The 17,649-nt window shown below is 45.3% G+C and overlaps 1 protein-coding gene and 1 long non-coding RNA gene across 5 annotated transcripts in view; one reads left to right on the top strand and one right to left on the bottom strand.

The window, feature by feature from the left end:
* The window catches only part of RBL1 (RB transcriptional corepressor like 1), a 50,424-nt gene extending 49,490 nt beyond the window's left edge, over positions 1 to 934 (bottom strand). The window contains exon 1 of one of the 2 annotated variants that reach the window (XM_053245238.1): positions 543 to 934. In XM_053245238.1, coding sequence (XP_053101213.1) covers positions 543 to 704 — 162 coding nt within the window. In that variant the 5' untranslated portion in view covers positions 705 to 934. Of the gene's footprint in view, positions 1 to 190; positions 493 to 542 lie in introns of those variants that run through there. The other variant, XM_053245240.1, reaches the window with a different exon arrangement.
* LOC128322941 (uncharacterized) overlaps positions 798 to 17,649 on the top strand; it is a 53,047-nt gene continuing 36,195 nt past the window's right edge. For 2 of the 3 annotated variants that reach the window (XR_008306094.1, XR_008306095.1), the window contains exons 1-2: positions 798 to 1,523; positions 3,695 to 3,786. This is a non-coding gene — a long non-coding RNA (uncharacterized LOC128322941). The remainder of the gene's footprint in view (positions 1,524 to 3,694; positions 3,787 to 17,649) is intronic. The other variant, XR_008306093.1, reaches the window with a different exon arrangement.

Below are 17,649 nucleotides of genomic sequence, written 5' to 3' on the forward strand. Positions count from 1 at the left end.
GAGCAACCTGTTGAAGATCCGAGTCTGTCAGACTGTGGAGCAAGCCGGGCAAAACGGGGATTCGCCTCCAACCGCGGACTGAGGCCACTGATTAAGCTTCAGGTTGCTGAGCAGAACAACAGCAACAACAACAACAACAAAAAACCCTGTTCCCGTCGCCAACAAACTGCTTCTGGAGAGGAGTGCGTGCCTGGCAAACATGTTCGGGCTCGCTTAAGACAGCAGCGGCGAGCAACTGAGGGATTCATCGTGCAGCCCAGCGAAAGCTTTCCGGAAGCAAGCGCCTGGTGGCCACCCTGCCTCTTTTCCTGGCGACCCCCAGGCTGCGGGACAAAGCCCACGCTGCTTCTGTCTGAGTAGGGCGCTAGGCCAGAGCGCGCCCCACCCCTTGACCCGACTCCTCCTCTCCCCCCGAGGGGGGACGGGGGAGAAAAGAAGCCCCACACTTCTTCTCATCCTGCCACGCCCCACCACCGCATCCTTCCAGGCTCCGCTACCCGCCCTTGACAGGCAGGCAGGCAGGCAGGCTCCCTCCCACCCACCTCCAGGCTGTAGGTGCCTCGCAGCGCAGTGAAGTCCCGAAGGGCCTCGGCGGCGCTGCTGGCGTCCAAGTTGAGCTCCTGGCAGAGGCGCTCGATGGCGGCGCGCACGGGACACGCGGCGGCTCCGGACTCCCCGGCGGGCTCATCTCCTTCCCCCGACATGATGGTTGCCAGCCACGCTCGCGACCCCACTCCCCAGCCCGGCTGGACCCACAATCCTTTGCGCCGAGCGCGCCAAAACTGGTGGGCGGGCAAGCGACACCTTTCGCTCCGCCCTCCTGGGACGCCCCAGACCCAGTCCACGCACAGGCCAGTGTGGGGTTTGCTTTGCGAAAGGGGGCGGCCCGCCCTTCACGCCAGGTCAAGGGACTCTCTTTGCGTGCCGTTTCCTGCCCTCTCATCATGCCTCTCTTAATATTCCCCCCGAGGGTCGATCGCAGGCGGTGCCCGCCGCCGCCTGACCCTCTTCTGTCTGTCCGCCTCTTGAGCGCTCGCGGGGCCGTCCTCCCTGGTGGGACGAATCGTACTTAATTCGGCTTCCTCACAGCCGCTTCTTAACGCCCCAACAGTAGCACACAAACACCGCCCCCTAAATGCAGAGAGATCGTCGTTGTAGGAAAAACCACACAGGAGCATCGGGGCACCAGCTTCAGGGGGTAACAGAGATCGGTATCAGGTTTCGTCGGCCGGAGGAGAGCCCACTTCCTCTGAGGAATTTGCACGGTTCCTGTTGCTGCAGATGTTCACCCCTATATACACCGAGGACGAGGATACAGAAATTGGTATTTGCCCCCAAAACGGGGCCAAAAGGAGATCAAGCAGTGATGAAGGCACGATACCGCCTCAGTGAGCCAGCCTGGCCCTTCCTCCCGGCATAGCTGGAGTTGCCACATTTTCAGCGGAGACTTCAAAGGAAGGAATGGAAAATCCAGCGTTCCTCGCAATCAAGGGAAACTTCTGTGACCCTGTCGCCAAGCTCAGGTGTCTTTCAGTACCTATTAGTTTTTAGCTTGTCAGAAAAGTATGAATAGGAGTTAAAGAAGCTTTGACCTACCATACAAACAGCTTCCTTTACATTTTTTAGTAGGTGCTTAAAGAGAGAATCTTTTTCAGAATTACTTAAGTATGAGAAGGGGAGCGATTAGGGGTTTTGAAAAACTAGCCTAAACCAGGGGGAATGTTGTTGTTGGAGGGGCACAGCTGCATAGTTGAGATCGGTGGTGTGCTAACACTTCTAGAAAACACCACCCACTATTTTAAAACTGGGAATGTTCCTATTCTAAAATCAATCGCTTAAATGGAAACTCATCTCACACATTTAAAAATTAAATATGTCATTTTAGCACAAACAGTTCTTAAATGGTGTGGGGTTTTTTTTTTAACTTCACTTTGATTTGTTAGTTAATATAAAGGTAAAGAATACCATCAAATCAATTTCGACTCCTGGTAACCACAGAGCCCTGTGGAGGGGTTCACCATTGCCATCGCCTGTGCAGTATGAGATGATGCCTTTCAGCATCTTCCTATATCGCTGATGCCTGATATAGGTGTTTCAGTAGGGATTCAAACCGGCAACCTCTGGCTTGCTAATCAAGTAATTTCTTCACTGCACCTGGACAACACCCATAATGTATATACATCCATATACGTGACTTATACTATCTGGCAAGGGGGTTGTTGTGGAGAGCCTGGTGGCAATTATAAATACCTCTCTGAGAGAGGGCAGGATGCCTCCTTGTTTAAAGGAGGCAATTATTAGACCTATTCTTAAGAAGCCTGCCTTGGACCCCTCGGAGTTTAGTATCTACAGACCTGTCTCTAACCTCCCATGGTTGGGCAAGGTGATTGAGAGGGTGGTGGCCTCCCAGCTCCAAGTGGTCTTGGAGGAAACTGACTATCTAGACCCATTTCAAACTGGTTTTCGGATGGGCTATGGGGTGGAGACTGCCTTGGTCGGCCTGATGTATGATCTCCAATTGGGACTTGACAGAGGAAGTGTGACTCTGTTGGTCCTTTTGGATCTCTCGGCGGCTTTCAATGCTATCGACCATAGTATCCTTCTGGAACGTCTGAGAGAGTTGGGGGTGGGGGGCACTGCTTTGCAGTGGTTCCGCTCCTACCTTTCTGGCAGATCCCAGATGGTGTTGCTTGGAGACTGCTGCTCTTCAAAATCTGAGCTTTTATATGGGGTCCCTCAGGGCTCCATACTGTCTCCAATGCTTTTTAATATCTACATGAAACCGTTTGGAGAGATCATCCAAAGATTTGGTGCTGGGTATTATCAGTATACTGATGACACCCAGAGGCGTATCTAGGGTGGGGCAGGCAGGGCACATGCCTAAAATAAAATATTAAAAAATGGCCACCGAAAACAAAATGGATGCTGCGCATGCTCAAATGGCCTTTGAAAGGCCCTAGGCCATGCCAGGCCTTGCAGAGGCCATTTGAGCATGCACAGTGGCCATTTTGTTTTTGGTGGCCATTTTTTGAAAAAAATTATTTAAAAAAGATGGTCGCACATGGTCAAATGGTCCCTATGAGGCCCTAGGCCTTGCCATACCTTGCAGAGGCCATGTGAGCATGCGTGGCGGCCTCCATAATATGACTATTAATGATGAGTTTGTCTTTGAATCAGTGTGAAATCCTTAGTATTAAGGCCACTGAGAGTTTCTTGTTCTCTTTCTTTCATTTTAACTGTCTTTCTGAAATACTAGAATATATTCCAAGCAATGGCACAATTTACTCTGAATATCCTTTAATTATTTTCAGAATATCTGGGAAAAGTCAAAGTCTCCATTTATTTTTAAAACTTGTGTAATACTACAATGCATAGTAGAGAATTAGACTGTTTAGTTTTCCAAGTACACCTCCACATAGTATTTGGGTATTTCATGAGCCCCAGCAAACTGAAATTTGTAGTTTTCCAGCATTTTTTTGGTCTGGCTACGTCCACTGCTAAATAGTTCTTGAAATATTAAAAGATTAATGTGCTTGACTTGTATTTTTGACTTGATATTATGGTAAAGTTATCTGAAATATGGGTGTCAGATGTTTGGGCAGGGGCGCAATTTCAGTACTTGCCCTAGGCGCTGTTTTCCCTAGATTCGCCTCTGATGACACCCAAATCTATTTCTGCATGTCAACATCATCAGGAGAAGACATATCCTCCCTGAATGCCTGCTTGGAAGCAGTAATGGGCTGGATGAGGGATAACAAACTGAGACTGAATCCAGACAAGACGGAGGTACTTATTGTGCGGGGTCGTCACTCGGGAAGTGATATTGATCTACCTGTTCTAGATGGGGTCACACTTCCTCAGAAGGAACAGGTACGCAGTTTGGGAGTGCTTCTGGATCCACACCTTTCCCTGGTTCCCCAGCTTGAGGCAGTGGCCAGAAGCGCTTTCTATCAGCTTCGGTTGATACGCCAGCTGTGTCCGTTTCTTGAGGTTCATGATCTCAAAACAGTAGTACACTTGTTGGTAACCTCCAGACTTGATTACTGCAATGCACTCTATGTGGGGCTGCCTTTGTATGTAGTCCGGAAACTGCAATTAGTACAAAATGCGGCAGCCAGGTTGGTCTCCAGGTCATCTTGAAGAGACCATATTACTCCTATATTACAGGAGTTGCACTGGCTGCCAATATCATACCAAACATCAGGGGAGGCTCATCTGTGGCTACCTTCATGTCGTCTGGTGGCCACCCAGGGATGGGCTTTCTCTGTTGTCACCCTGAGACTTTGGAATGTGCTTCCCATGGGAATAAGAGTCTCCCCATCTGTAGCAGCTTTTTAAAAGTGTCTAAAGACTTATCTTTTTACCCAGGCCTTTTAGCTTTTTAACTTTGTGACTTTTTAAATTTTGGATTATTTATTGATTTGTTTTAAGCTGTTCTTAATATTTAATTGATTTTAAGTTTTGTTTTTATTTGTTGTGAACCGCCCTGAGACCTTGGGTTAGGATGGTATAAAAATGCACTAAACAAACAAATAAATATACATACCCACACACCTGCTACTATCTCTTGCATTGCTTAACCCAGTGGTTCCCAACGAGGGTTCCTCCCTGGGTTCATGGGGTGATGGGAGTTGTAGTTCATCAACATCTGGAGTAACCCTGGTTAGGGATGTGCACGGAACCACAGCTGGGCAGTTCAGAAGTGGTGGGGTGGCACTTTAAGGGTGGGGGGAAGGTGCACTTACCCCTCCCGCTGCTTTCCCCCCGCCGGTGTAATTTTTTTGTAAAAACCTTTGGGGCAGCAGCATCCCTCCCTGCCACCCCAAAGATTTTTACAAAAAAATTTACACCGGTGGAGGAAAGCGGTGGGAGGGGTAAGTGCACCCTCTCTCCGCCCTTAAAGTGCCACCCCCAGGACCTTCAAACTTTGAACCAGCCCTGGAGTTCGAAGCTGTTCAGAGGCCCGTAGAAGGGCCTACGAACAGGTTCGTGCACATCCCTAACCCTGGTTGGGAACCACTGGGTTAACTTTTTGGACATTTCTGTGGGGCATGTGCTTTGGTTCCTTTTTATTGTCGTTTTTATATGTATTTTATTGTTCTTACACTTTAATATATTGTAAGCTGCTTTATAATGAAAAGCAGTATACAAAGATATTCAATGAACAAATAAAAGATTCTGGCCGACATCCAGATTAACTTTCCACACACATACCAGGTTTTTCTGTTGATGTAGTAGGGCAATTTCCAGCAATCTCTTTCCTTAGCATCCACTTGTACCTCCTGAAATTATGTCCCTGAGAGTTGGGGGACCCTCAAGGATGGAATTTCAGAAGACAGTCAGCTGTAAACAGAGAGAGTTCTGAAAACTGTCCCTCCCGCTTGCAGAATGGAAAAACCTGGCATGTCCATAGAAGCATCAGCCTCTCTATACTGATGATATACAGCCTCTCTATACAGCCTCTCTATACCTGTCTTCTCAAGTGAGCACTGAATACATCTGATGGTAGACTCTGACCCATTAAAGCTTATGCTACAATATATTTGTTGGTCTTTAAGGTGCCATCCATTGTTTTAATACCAAACAGTTGTAATATATCTGGGCTTCCAGGTTAAAGTGTACCAACATTTTTTCACCTTAGAAGTTAAGCACTATGCCTTCCACACAAGTGTTACCCTGCAAATACTGACTAGGTAGGGACACTTGTTATACTGAAGCTACGCTCTTAACTATGGTTTTAAGATGGCTCCCATTCAGGAGGTTTACAGGGCTTTGGCAACTGCATCATGTTCCTTCAGACTGTTTTCCCGGGATAGTGAGCTGCTCAGAGTCCTTTGCTAATGTGAGCTGCTCAGAGTCCTAACACAACAACAAATACAGTAAACATATACACTCTCACTCTCTTTTTGGCCTTGCTCCTATGGTCCTGGTTGAGTGCCTAAGAAAAGGAATGCTGCAAAAACAACAGAGTCTTTGGGCACCTTAAAGATTAACATGTAAGTGTTACATGCACAACACTTTTGAAGACCATAGTCCGCTTGATCAGAGGTAAAGTGGTGCCCATGAAAGCATTTGCTACAATAAAAGTGTTGGTCTTTAAGGCTCTATTATTCTGAGTAACTAGATCTCTATTGTGAAGCAGGGCAGAACATGCATTTGCAATACAATACATATGCAACAACAAGTAGCCTTGGTTGGTTGAGCATATTGTATACAAACCAAAATTCAAGTCTCTGGGCAGTTTACAATAAAACAGATTTTCTGATCACCCCAACTTCTAGATCATTTATGAACAAGTTAAAGAGCACTGGTCCCTGTACTGATCCCTGGGGGACCCCACTTCCTACTTCCATCCATTATGAAAACTGTCAGTTTATTCCTACTCTCTGTTTCCTGTTCTTCAACCAGTTACCAATCCACACATGAATTTGTCCCCTTATTCCATGACTGCTAAGTTTATTCAAGAGCCTTTAGTGGGGAACTTTATCAAAAGCTTTTTGGAAGTCCAAATATACTATGTCAACCGGATCACCTTAATCCACATGTCTGTTGACACTCTCAAAGAACTCCAAAAGGTTAGTGAGGCAAGATTTTCCCTTGCAGAAGCCATGCTGGTTCTCCTTCAACAGGGCCTGTTCTTCTATCTATATACTTAACAATTTTGTCCTTAAGTAGGCTTTCCATCAATTTACCTGGCACCAAAGTTATGCTGACCGGCCTGTAATTTCCCGGATCCCCCCGGATCCCTTCTCGACAATTGGAGTCACATTGGCTACTTTCCAGTCCTCTGGTACAGAGCCTGATTGTAGGGACAAATTATATGTTTTCACTAGGAGATCGGCAATTTCACATTTGAGTTCCTTCAGAACTCTTGGGTGGATGCCATCTGGCTCTGGCGAATTGTTAATTTTTAGTTTTTCAAGACAGTTTAGAACATCTTCCCTTGTCACCTCAAATTAACCCAGTTCCTCAGCCGCTAAACCTGAAAAACACAATTCTGCAGTGCGTATGGCCAGTATCCTCTGTCGTGAGGACAGATGCAAAGAACTCATTCAGCTTCTCTGCAATCTCCTTATCCTCCTTAATAATCCCTCTCACACCCTCATCATCTAAGGGTCCAACCGTCTCCCTGGCAGGTTTTCTACTTCTGATATATTTAAGAAGTTTTTGTTATTCCCCTTGACACTTCTAGCTATATGCTCCTCAAACTCTCTTTTTGCATCCCTTATTGTATCCTTGCATTTCTTTTGCCAGAGTTTATGTTCCTTCCTGCTCTCTTCATTTGGGTGGGACTTTCATTTTTTGAAGGGAGACTTCTTCCCTTTTATAGCTTCCCTGACTCTACTTGTTATCCATGCTGGCATCCTCCTGAACTTGGTGGTACCTTTCCTCCTTCTTGGTATACATTCAAACTGAGCTTCTAGTAATGTGGTTTTAAATAAATTCCATGCTATCTGGAGTGATTTGACCCTCCTGACTTTCCCTATCAACTTCTTTCTTACCAGTCCCCTCATTTTTGAGAAGTTCCCTCTTCTGAAGTCCAACGCATCTGTGTTGGACTTCCTTGATAATTCTCCACTAGCATATAAGCTGAATTGGATCACACTAGGTTCACTGCTACCCAGTGGTTCTGCAACGCTGACATCTTGCACCAGGTCCTGAGCACCACACAGGATTAAATCCAAAGTCGCCATCTCTCTGGTTGGTGCTGAGACTAACTGTTCTAAGGCACAGTCATTTAGCACATCTAGATATTTGGACACTCTCTTATTACCTGAATGTGAATTTACACAGTCTAAGTCACCCATTATTGCTGCCCTGTCTCTCTTTGCTGTCTCTCTTATTTGTTTCTCCAACTCCAGGTCACTCTCAGCATTTTGATCCGGAGGGCAATAGCACACCTCTAGTAACACATTTCCTTTCAGCCCTCATAATGTTACCCATAATCATTCTGTGGAGGACTCTGGTCCACCTAGGTTTTCTAGCTTATTGTAATCTACCCCTTCTTTGATATACAGCGCCACTCCTCCCCCAACCCTACCCTCCCTGTCCTTTCTATAGAGTTTATATCCAGGAATAATTGTGTCCCACTGGTTCTCACCATTCCACCAGGTTTCTGTTACACCCACTATATCTATGTTTTCATTAGTAATCAATTACTCCAGCTCACCCATCTTGGCTCGGAGGCTTCTGGCATTGGTATACAGACATCTATATGCCAGGTTCCTCACCTAGTGTTGGTGTGTGTATTCCCCTTACCATCATTTGACCTATTTGGCAAGCTGTCCTGTTTCCTTCTGCTCAACTCCTGGCTCTACTCTATCCCCTTCTGGTTTATCCAAAACATGTTCACCATCACACCTTAGTGGATTTTGCCGGCTGAAGCAGATATCACCCCAGTTCCTGCCGGCAATACCCCAGGCGACATTTTAAAAGCTGCTCTGTGGCCTTCTTGATTTAAAGCGCCAGCAGTCTGGTTTCATCTTGGTTCAAGTGGAGCCCAGCTCTTTTGTACAGGCTTCGCTTTCCCCAAAATGTATCCTAGTACCTAACGAATCTAAACCCCTCCTGCCAGCACCACAGTCTCATCCACGTATTGAGACCCCTCAGCTCCACCTGTCTCACTGTCTCTGTGCGTGGAACAGGTGGCACTTCAGAGAACGCTACCCTGGGGGTCCTGGACTTCAGTATGCTACCTAGCAGCCTAAATTTGGCTACCAGGACCTCCCGACTGCATTTCCCAACATCATTGGTGCCAACGTGCACCACGACAGCTGACTCCTCCCCAGCACTGCCCAACAGCCTACCTAGATGCACTGTGACGTCGACAACCTTCGCACCAGGCAGGCAAATAACTGTGCGGTCTATACATGGGTCACAGACCCATCTCTCTATGCCCCTAATGACCGAATCACCCACTACTGAGGCCCCCACTCCCTGGAGGATTATCCCCTGTGTGAAAGGATATGGGCGCATCACCCAAGGAAGGGGTCCCTGCTAAGGGAGTGTTTCCCTCTTCCTCAGACTGGTGTCCTTCTTCCCTGAGACCCTCATGTTTCATGACAGCATGTGCCTCTACCACTTCCCTGAGGGTCTCACCTCCCTGAGCTTCTCCAGGTCAGCCACCTTGGCTTTGAGGGAACGAACGTGTTCCCTGAGAGCCAGGAGCTCTCTGCACTGAGCATACACCCACGACTTCTGCCTCTCAGGCAGGTAGTCATACATGCGACATTCTATGCAATACACTGGGAAGCAGCCCCTCCCCTGCTGGCATTCTACCTCCATAACTAGTTTTATTGGGTATTTAAAGTATATGGGGTTTGAAGCTGGGTACTAGGTACAGTTTAATCAGTTTAAATGGCTAAATCAACTAAAGCTTTAGCAGATTGATTGTTGAGCACTAATTTTAATTTGTAAGATAAAATTTTAACTCAAAGCTAAGCATGCACCTGAAGCTCTTTTGGTTTTGTTGTTTTACTGAAAAAGGAAATATTATTAAAAAGAGACCTTAATGAATATGAAGAAGAAGAAAATACAATCCTCTTTCTAACAATGATTTGTACAATATAAGAATACTATTCAGAGGTTTTCAAATTTGTTTAAATACCTCAAAAATTTATCCTTGGTAGTATACAGTTTTAATTTAATGAATTAATAATTGTTAAAAGGCAGGTGATTAATTAGCTAAATTTAATCAGTTAGCAGCCTGCTAAACAGCCTGTTAAACAGTTAGCAGCCTGTTAAAATTGGGACTATTGTCCCAATGGGCCTGTTGACCCATTGGGACAACACATTTACAACTCGCCATTACTCTTCCCAAGTGAATCATTACCTGCTTGGTCACAGGACTCCTCAGCCTGCACTTACAGTCACAGGTATATAGACATCTGCTCTCTTTTAAAGTAGACTTTCATCCCTTGGAAGGCGAAGCATTTGGGCATCAGCAGTTACCCAGAGAATTTTACATTTTCCACTTTTTCTATGGTGCATCCTCACAGAGAATTTCTACTTTTTCGCACAGTGCAAAATTAATCTATGGAACTCTTTGCCATGGGATGTGGTGATGGCCACCAGCTTGGATGGCTTTAAAAGTGGCTTAGACAAATTCATGGAGGAAAGGTCTATCAGTGGCTAGTATGGTAGCTGTGGGCCACCTCCAACCTCAGAGGCAAGATGCCTCTCAATACTAGTTGCAAGGGAGCAACAGCAGGAGAGGGGGCATGCCCTTGACCTCTTTCCTGTGGGCTTCCCAGAGGTATCTGGTGGGCCACTGTGTGAAACAGGATTCTGGACTAGATAGGCCTTGGGCCTGATCTAGCAGGGCTGTTTTATGTTCTTAATTCTATAATTCTGGTGCCATAGTACAGGTTTGTACTGGGGTGGGGATAGGGGCATGATCCAAAATTGGGCACTTTCTATCAGGAATAGCTACTGCTTTTTCACATCCTAAGATAACACCTCTGTTGTAATGACAAAAGGAAAATACATGGTCCTTATCTGATAAATTACCTTTCTGTTGAGACAGGAAAACAGTGTTAGAGTTCCTAACTTATGGGACTAGCTGCAATCTCACCTAGAATTCTCCTTTCAAGTCAGATTGTTCAAGAATCAAATGTGTTTTTAGCTGATAATCAACTCAAATTCAAAACATAACATCAGCTTCTGCAGTTTGGTGGATGTTTCCTTCCTAAAGCCACTTCAGTTTCTGCCTTCAAAGTCCAGAGTCTCATCTCAAAGAGCAGTCTTCTTACTTCCTGAACCAGAAGGAAGTCTACCAATGATATAATAATTCACATCTACATTTCGAAACACTGAGTTTGGCTAAGGAATTATATTATTACAAATGGTTTCTGGATAATAAAAGGAAAGTGTGCCATCAAGTCGATTTCGACTCCGTGCGTGCACAGAGCCCTGTGGTTGTCTTTGGTAGAATCCAGGAGGGGTTTACCATTGCCTCCTGCTGCGCAGTATGAGATGATGCCTTTCAGCATCTTCCTATATCGCTGCTGCTGCTGCTGCCTGATATAGGTGTGGGAACACTAGCAGGGACTTGAACCAGCAACCTTCTGCTTGTTAGTAAAGCATTTCCCCACAGTGCCAGCTAAGGTGGTAATAAAAAGCTGTATAACTTACTATATCCATAATGAAATAGAATCTTCTGAAAGTCTCTGTTTAAGCAGAAGACCTTGCCTACTTGATTTCATTTTTAAACTGCCCAATCTGTGAATGCTGTGGTATCTGAACAGCCTGCAGTTCATCTTACTTTGAAGCATACTGGCTGACATCCTGACTAGTGAAGGTTGTGTGTAAGGAGGCTAGCCTCTCTATACATGTCCTGTTGCACCACAGAGCTAAGACTTCCAAGCCCTGCTCACACACTGGAAATTGCTAGAAGACTGGAAACATGTTGCTTACCTTCAATGATGTGCTTCCAGACTGGCAGAGTCAGTGCTCAGAAATCTTAGCTCTGTGACACAGCAGCCCATGTATAGGAACTGGGTGAGTTGTGCATGGGTCCCTGGTGCGTCCTCACAGTCTTCTTACATATACACGCTTCGTTCGTCAAGATATCAGCCACTGTTTCTGTTTCTTAAAGAATTGTAACAAATTCTTTTAAAAAAAATTAAATTATGGACTGGTGGATTTAAAGAATGTTTTAGCCTCTCTACAAGAGATAGCTTAGCCATGGACAGCTTATCTCCCTTAATAAGGTGCAGAATTTCATACTTGCACCAGGGACATATTGCCTTCTGTTCTGACTGAAATGATCATGGGATTGACACTGCATTGTGTCAACTGCATCTAACCTCATTTAGTAGTCGGGCAAGCCAGGAGGTGGGCCACTCTGTGAAACAGGATGCTGGACTAGATAGGCCTTGGCCCGGATCTAGCAGGGCTGTTCTTATGTGGTTAACTTTGAACCATATATATTCGATTCTGCTGGGGATGAATAACACTATGAGGCTCTCCACATGAGCTTGACCCACTTTCCCCACAGATGAGCATGGAGTGTGCCCTGGGGTGGCCCGATCGGCTGCCCACAGGATTACTGGCTCTGTCACAGGGGCGGTGGGGATTGGGGGCTGCCTGGCACCCGGAAGTCCCAGGATGCCCCGCACACTTGCCCCGTGCACAGGGTTTGTTGCAAAATCATTTTTAATCCACTGAGCCAACTGCAGCAGATCGTTCTGCTTGCATTTGCACTGATCATGATGGCATGCCAAGTTCAGTTGGGAGACTCTTGTGGCCAGGAGGCTTGCTGCAGTCACTGTGGTGCAGAGCCACAGTGACTCATGACCACGAAACCTCATTTTAGGGGAGGGGGAATTAAGTGGGCTAGCTACTGGGCTCGCCCATGAGCCCGGTGATTCCCACAACCGCTGGAAAGTGGGCTGGGTTCCCTTAGCCTGCTTTTCCAGTGGTTGTGAGAATAGCCTCATTGTCATCTTAGCAAGAGCAGTCTAGCACATGGAGACAGACCCAGGAGTCAGTAGACTCCTTAGACTTTTTAAACTCCCTACATGAAACCACTGGAAGAGATCGTCAGGATGTTTGGTCTGGGATGCTAGCAACATGCTGATAACACCTAGATCTATTTCTCCATACCAACTTCATCAGGAAATGGCATGACCTCCCTAAGTGCCTGCCTGGAGGCGATATTGGGCTGGATGATGGATAACAGGCTAAAGCTGAATCCAAACAAGATGGAGATATTGTGTGTAGCGGGTCGGGATCTGAAAGATGGTTTAGATCTGCCTGTTCTGGATGGGGTTACATTCCCCCTAAAAGATCAGGTTCATAGTCTGGGAGTGGTCCTGGATCCCAAACTGTCCCTGGTTTCTCAGGTTGAGGTTGCCAAGAGTGCTTTTTATCAGCTTCACCTGATATGCCAGATACATCCATTTCTGGACACAAATGACCTTAAAATGGTGGTACATATGCTGGTAGCCTCTAGGCTTGACTACTGTAATGCACTCTATGTGGGGCTGCCTTTGTATGTAGTCCAGAGACTACAATTGGTACAGATTGGTCTCTGGGTTTACCCAAAGGGACCACATAACACCAATTCCAAAAGAACTGCACTGGCTGCTGCTATGTTTCCTATAATGTCCTTAATGGTTTAGGTCCAGGGTACTTAAGAGAGTGCCTTCTCTGTAGTGAAACCTGTCACCTATTAAGATCATCTGGAGAAGTCCAATTATGGTTGCCGCCAACTTGTTTGGTGGCAACCTGGGACCGGGCCTTCTCTGTGGCTGCGCTGGGGCTTTGGAATATGCTCCCTTCTGAAATAAGAGCATTTCCTTCTCTGTTTGCTTTTAGGAGGACCCTGAAGATGTACCTGTTTTCCAAGGCTTTTAACTGAAATTTAAAGAGTTTTTATCTGTTGTGATTTTTATGTTTTTATGAATTTTAAATGTTTTATATTTTATGATTTAATCTGTACACTACCTAGAGATTTCTATATTAGGCGGTTTAGAAATTCAGTCAATCAATCAATCAATGATGTTAACCCATGTCTGGCAAACGAAGTGCAGCAGGCCGATTTAGCTTGTCAGTACTTCCTGTATTCAGTTGTGAGCGTGGTACAAGAAATGAGGGGAGCTCTTTCATCTTGACTGACCAGCAAATGATAGTAGACCACCAGCCTACAGGAGGAATTTGCATCAGTTAAGCAAGCCCCGATGCATCAGTTTGAACAATCAAGTAAATAATATTTAGGTGTTGGCTCTGGGTCATGTTCCTTCTGATTCTACCAATGATTTATTGGCCAGGACTCCAGTGAAGGAATCTTCTTCAGGTTGACAGTCAATATCGCAGTGTAGGCTCTCCTTGGTTTCCTGGAACATTGCAGGCTGGAATCCCAAGAGTAGAGATGACACTTTTGTGAATTATATTTCTAAATGTGATATTTTGCTAGTGTAAGACAACTGGGCTATTGGTACTATGGATTTGGAGGGCTACACCTCATAGTTACTTTGTGCAGCATATTTTTCTTTCCCCTTAGTGGAGGGAAGAGTAGGCCTAGTGTAGAGTTGTGTCTACTTGTTTCTACTGGGTTACAAGCAATGTGTGTCAAACCCGCCCTACTATACCATTATGTTGCTGCAGTTATAAACTTTAAGCAGTGCACTTTTTTACTTAATATTTACTTCCCTCTCTTACGTTTCCATTCCCAAGTTAAAGATTTATGGCAAAAAAATTAGAAAAGAATATTGCTGCCCTGCTAGTTTCATTTCCTGAAGTGTATGGAATTATTGGTGGAAATTTTAATGCTAGAGTCGAATGATATGGCACCGGATGACAAATATCACCCCCCCCCGCAAGCCCCGACAGGGAGAACACTGCACCCCTTCTAGCGCAACACTCCAAGGACACATTATGCAATTTCGCACAATTTTGTTTGGCCCAAACATTTAACAGGCTGGTTCTTTGTATTTTAAATAGTGCAGTGGAAAAGGGTATAGCCCCAGAGTATACACCGATAATACTGTAATCTCCCAACCTCTATTGGATTTCATAGAGGTTTGAGATGGAGTGCCGTCCTGAAAGCAATCATCTTCCAGTAGTCCTGACCCTAAAACCATTTGAACAATAATTGCACATAGAGACCTTATTCCAACCAGATCTGGTAGCTGATAAAAGACTTTCGAGAATTAGATAGTCTGAGTGAGTAGATAGAGCCATTTCAGACTTACTAAAATCTGACAGCCTTCAACTGATCCATTCTGTCATCATGTCAGTGAAGTGATATTATGGTCTTTGATCAGTATACTAATCTCGTGCAGGTGCTTCAGGATTCCCTTACAGTTCAAAATTTGGAAAATCATCAACCTCAGCCTTTTGGGTCCAAGCCTTAGTTTGATTTAGAGTATATTAGTACTAAGAAGGCACATATTGCAACTTACCCTTTATATAGAGAGAAAAGGCACTGCTAGTCTCTTCTCAAGAATTACTGCTTCAGAAAAAGCAGTATATATCCTTTCTTAAATCTAAAAAGAGAGTGTATTAAGAACTTGGTAACAGGTTATTAATACAGTAAAGTCTAAAGATTCTGCTACATTTTGATGCATTGCAGCAGTGCATCCAAGCCGAGGGTCTTCCCATATGGATGTATAGCCTGGCTGTAACCTGGGAAGCTCATTTTCAAGCTTTGTATGCTGAGGATGATGAGTATTCTACCCAGCATACCTCTTGATATACGTCCTTTAACTGATTGGCCCCCTGTAACAGTTGCTGAGAGATCTAACTTGGTATCCCATCTGAAAATAGTTAAAGCGCCAGGATGTGATTTTCCCCCACCTGAGTTAATTAAGACTAACCTTGACTGGTGGAACCCTATCTTGCTGTCCCTTTTTTCTTGCATTGATTAAACTGAATGCATTCCCAGTGATTTGGAGCTGGCTATTGTTATACTGGTCTTCAAAACAGGCAAGAAGGATGACTCTGCCAGTTATCGACTTATCAGCCTTTTGAGTATTTTAAGTAAGTTCTATGCCAGACACTTGTATTGGAAATTGCAAGACTGGCTAGAGAGCAAGAAAATATCCTAGCAGATGAACACACTAGTTCCAGAGTGGGCCATTCCACTAAGGATCAAGGGCTAGTGCTACAATACCTGGTAGAAAAATACATCAGAAAGCTTAAAATTTCTGCTAACCCCTGCTAACGTGGCAAAGAGGCACATTTTAATGTGGTGATTCTCTTTATTTAGCAGGGGGAGAGTAACTGGCCCTATCCACCCCCAGCACAGTACTTCCAGTGACCGTTGCTGATGTCTATCTTATGTTTCTTTTTAGATTGTGAGCCATTTGGGGACAGGGAGCCATCTTATTTTATTATATCTCTGTGTAAACTGCCCCGAGCCATTTTTGGAAGGGCGAAATTGAATAAATAAAAAATAATCAAAATTAAATAATAAATAATAATAAAATGTAAATAAATAATAATAAAATAATAATAAAATGGCTACTAGTCGGAGGGCTGTGGGCCACCTCCAGCCTCAAGGCAGAATGCCTCTGAGTACCAGTTGCAGGGGAGTAATGGCAGGAGAGAGGGCACGCCCTCAACTCCTGTCTGTGGCTTCAAGCGGCATCTGATGGGCCACTGTGTGAAACAGGATGCTGGACTAGATGGGCCTTGGGCCTGATCCAGCAGGGCTGTTCTTATGTCTCTCTAATGCATTTGTAGATTTTAAATATGTATTTGACCTCAATTCAAAGGAGAAGTTATGGTGTAAGTGGAGGGATTCCTTAACTGACCATTGCTTACTGCTACTTATTCCTAAGTTATATAGCAACTAGCTGACCCCGCACAGAGCATCCGTGCAGTTGTGAGCCTGAGCCTATGGCATCCCCCCGCAGCACTCTCGCTCGCTCCCCCCCCCGCAGTGCTCTCCCCCCGCAGCGCTCTCGCTCGCTCCCCCGTTTCTTGGTCGTGGCTGCAGCATTGCTGCTGCCTACTGGCCAAGCTACAGCCCCCTATCCCCAGAGACCTGCCCACCCTCACCCGAGCCCCACTCCTGCTCCTCCCCCCAGGTGCAGCAGCAGTGGTTGACCGGGCCATTCCTTGCTGCTGCCACGACCATGGCTGCTTGTAACAGTTGCATTCCAACTGACCTTAACCATCACAGGCTCCTCCTCCCTATCTGCATATGGAATCCCCACTGCCCAATCACCATGGTGCTTCTGCTCTCACAGGCTCCTTCTCCCTATCTGCATATGGAATCCCCACTGCCCAATCAGTTTCTTCTGCTTGCAAAGTCTGTCAGCCAATCGCCTCCTTTCTACCACATCCCCACGCATGGCCCGTCTTGGAGAATTAATAATATAGATACGTGCTTGTGTGTCAGATGCAATATACAAGGGCAACTTACTGAACTAGTTGCAACTCAAAAAGGCTTTAAGCAGGGCTGTATACTTCCCGCCTCCACACTTTTGTTTACTTTTATCAATGACATTTGAACAAACCAGAACATCCTCCTCCTAAATTAATCCATAAGCATATACCCATGCTGCTTTACATGGATAATACAATCGTTCTTTCATAGACACCTACTGGGCTCAGAAGAGTTTTATGGGCCCTTGCTTTTTGCTGTCAAGAAGAATGCCTGATAATTAGTTACCAAAAATCAACGATCATGGTTTTAGCCAAAAGACCCAAGTCATTTAATTGGTTTATTAATGGGCGTAAGGTTGACCAGGTAATGTCCTTTAAATATCTGGGAGTTGTCTTCTGCACTACAGATACATGAAAGGCACAGATTGACTTTGCTGCTCAGACAGCTCAAAGAAGTGCAGCCGCTATTTTGTCTTTTTTTCAGATCCAGAAGAGGTAACTACATTCCTGTGGCTATTAAGCTATTTGAAGCCAAGGTGTTGGCTCAGTTCCTGTAGGGAGTACAACTTGGACCTTACGCCAGCTTTACTGCGCTGGAAGTTGTACAATTAACGTTTTAAAGAGTAATGTTCCAGGTTAATGCTGTGTCCCCATTGTGGTCTTGTGGTTGGAAGCAAAGGGTGGAGACCAGGCTTGGCTCTTAATTTTTAATTTCTGGCTAAAGTTGATTTTTTCCTTCCAGGGGTATAGTCCTGCTGACATTAGCTGATGATTTTAGAACACCTTGGAAATGGATGCTGGAGGAAAAGCTGT

Source organism: Hemicordylus capensis, chromosome 4 (genome assembly GCF_027244095.1).
Source record: "Hemicordylus capensis ecotype Gifberg chromosome 4, rHemCap1.1.pri, whole genome shotgun sequence".
Taxonomy (NCBI): Eukaryota; Metazoa; Chordata; class Lepidosauria; order Squamata; family Cordylidae; genus Hemicordylus; species Hemicordylus capensis.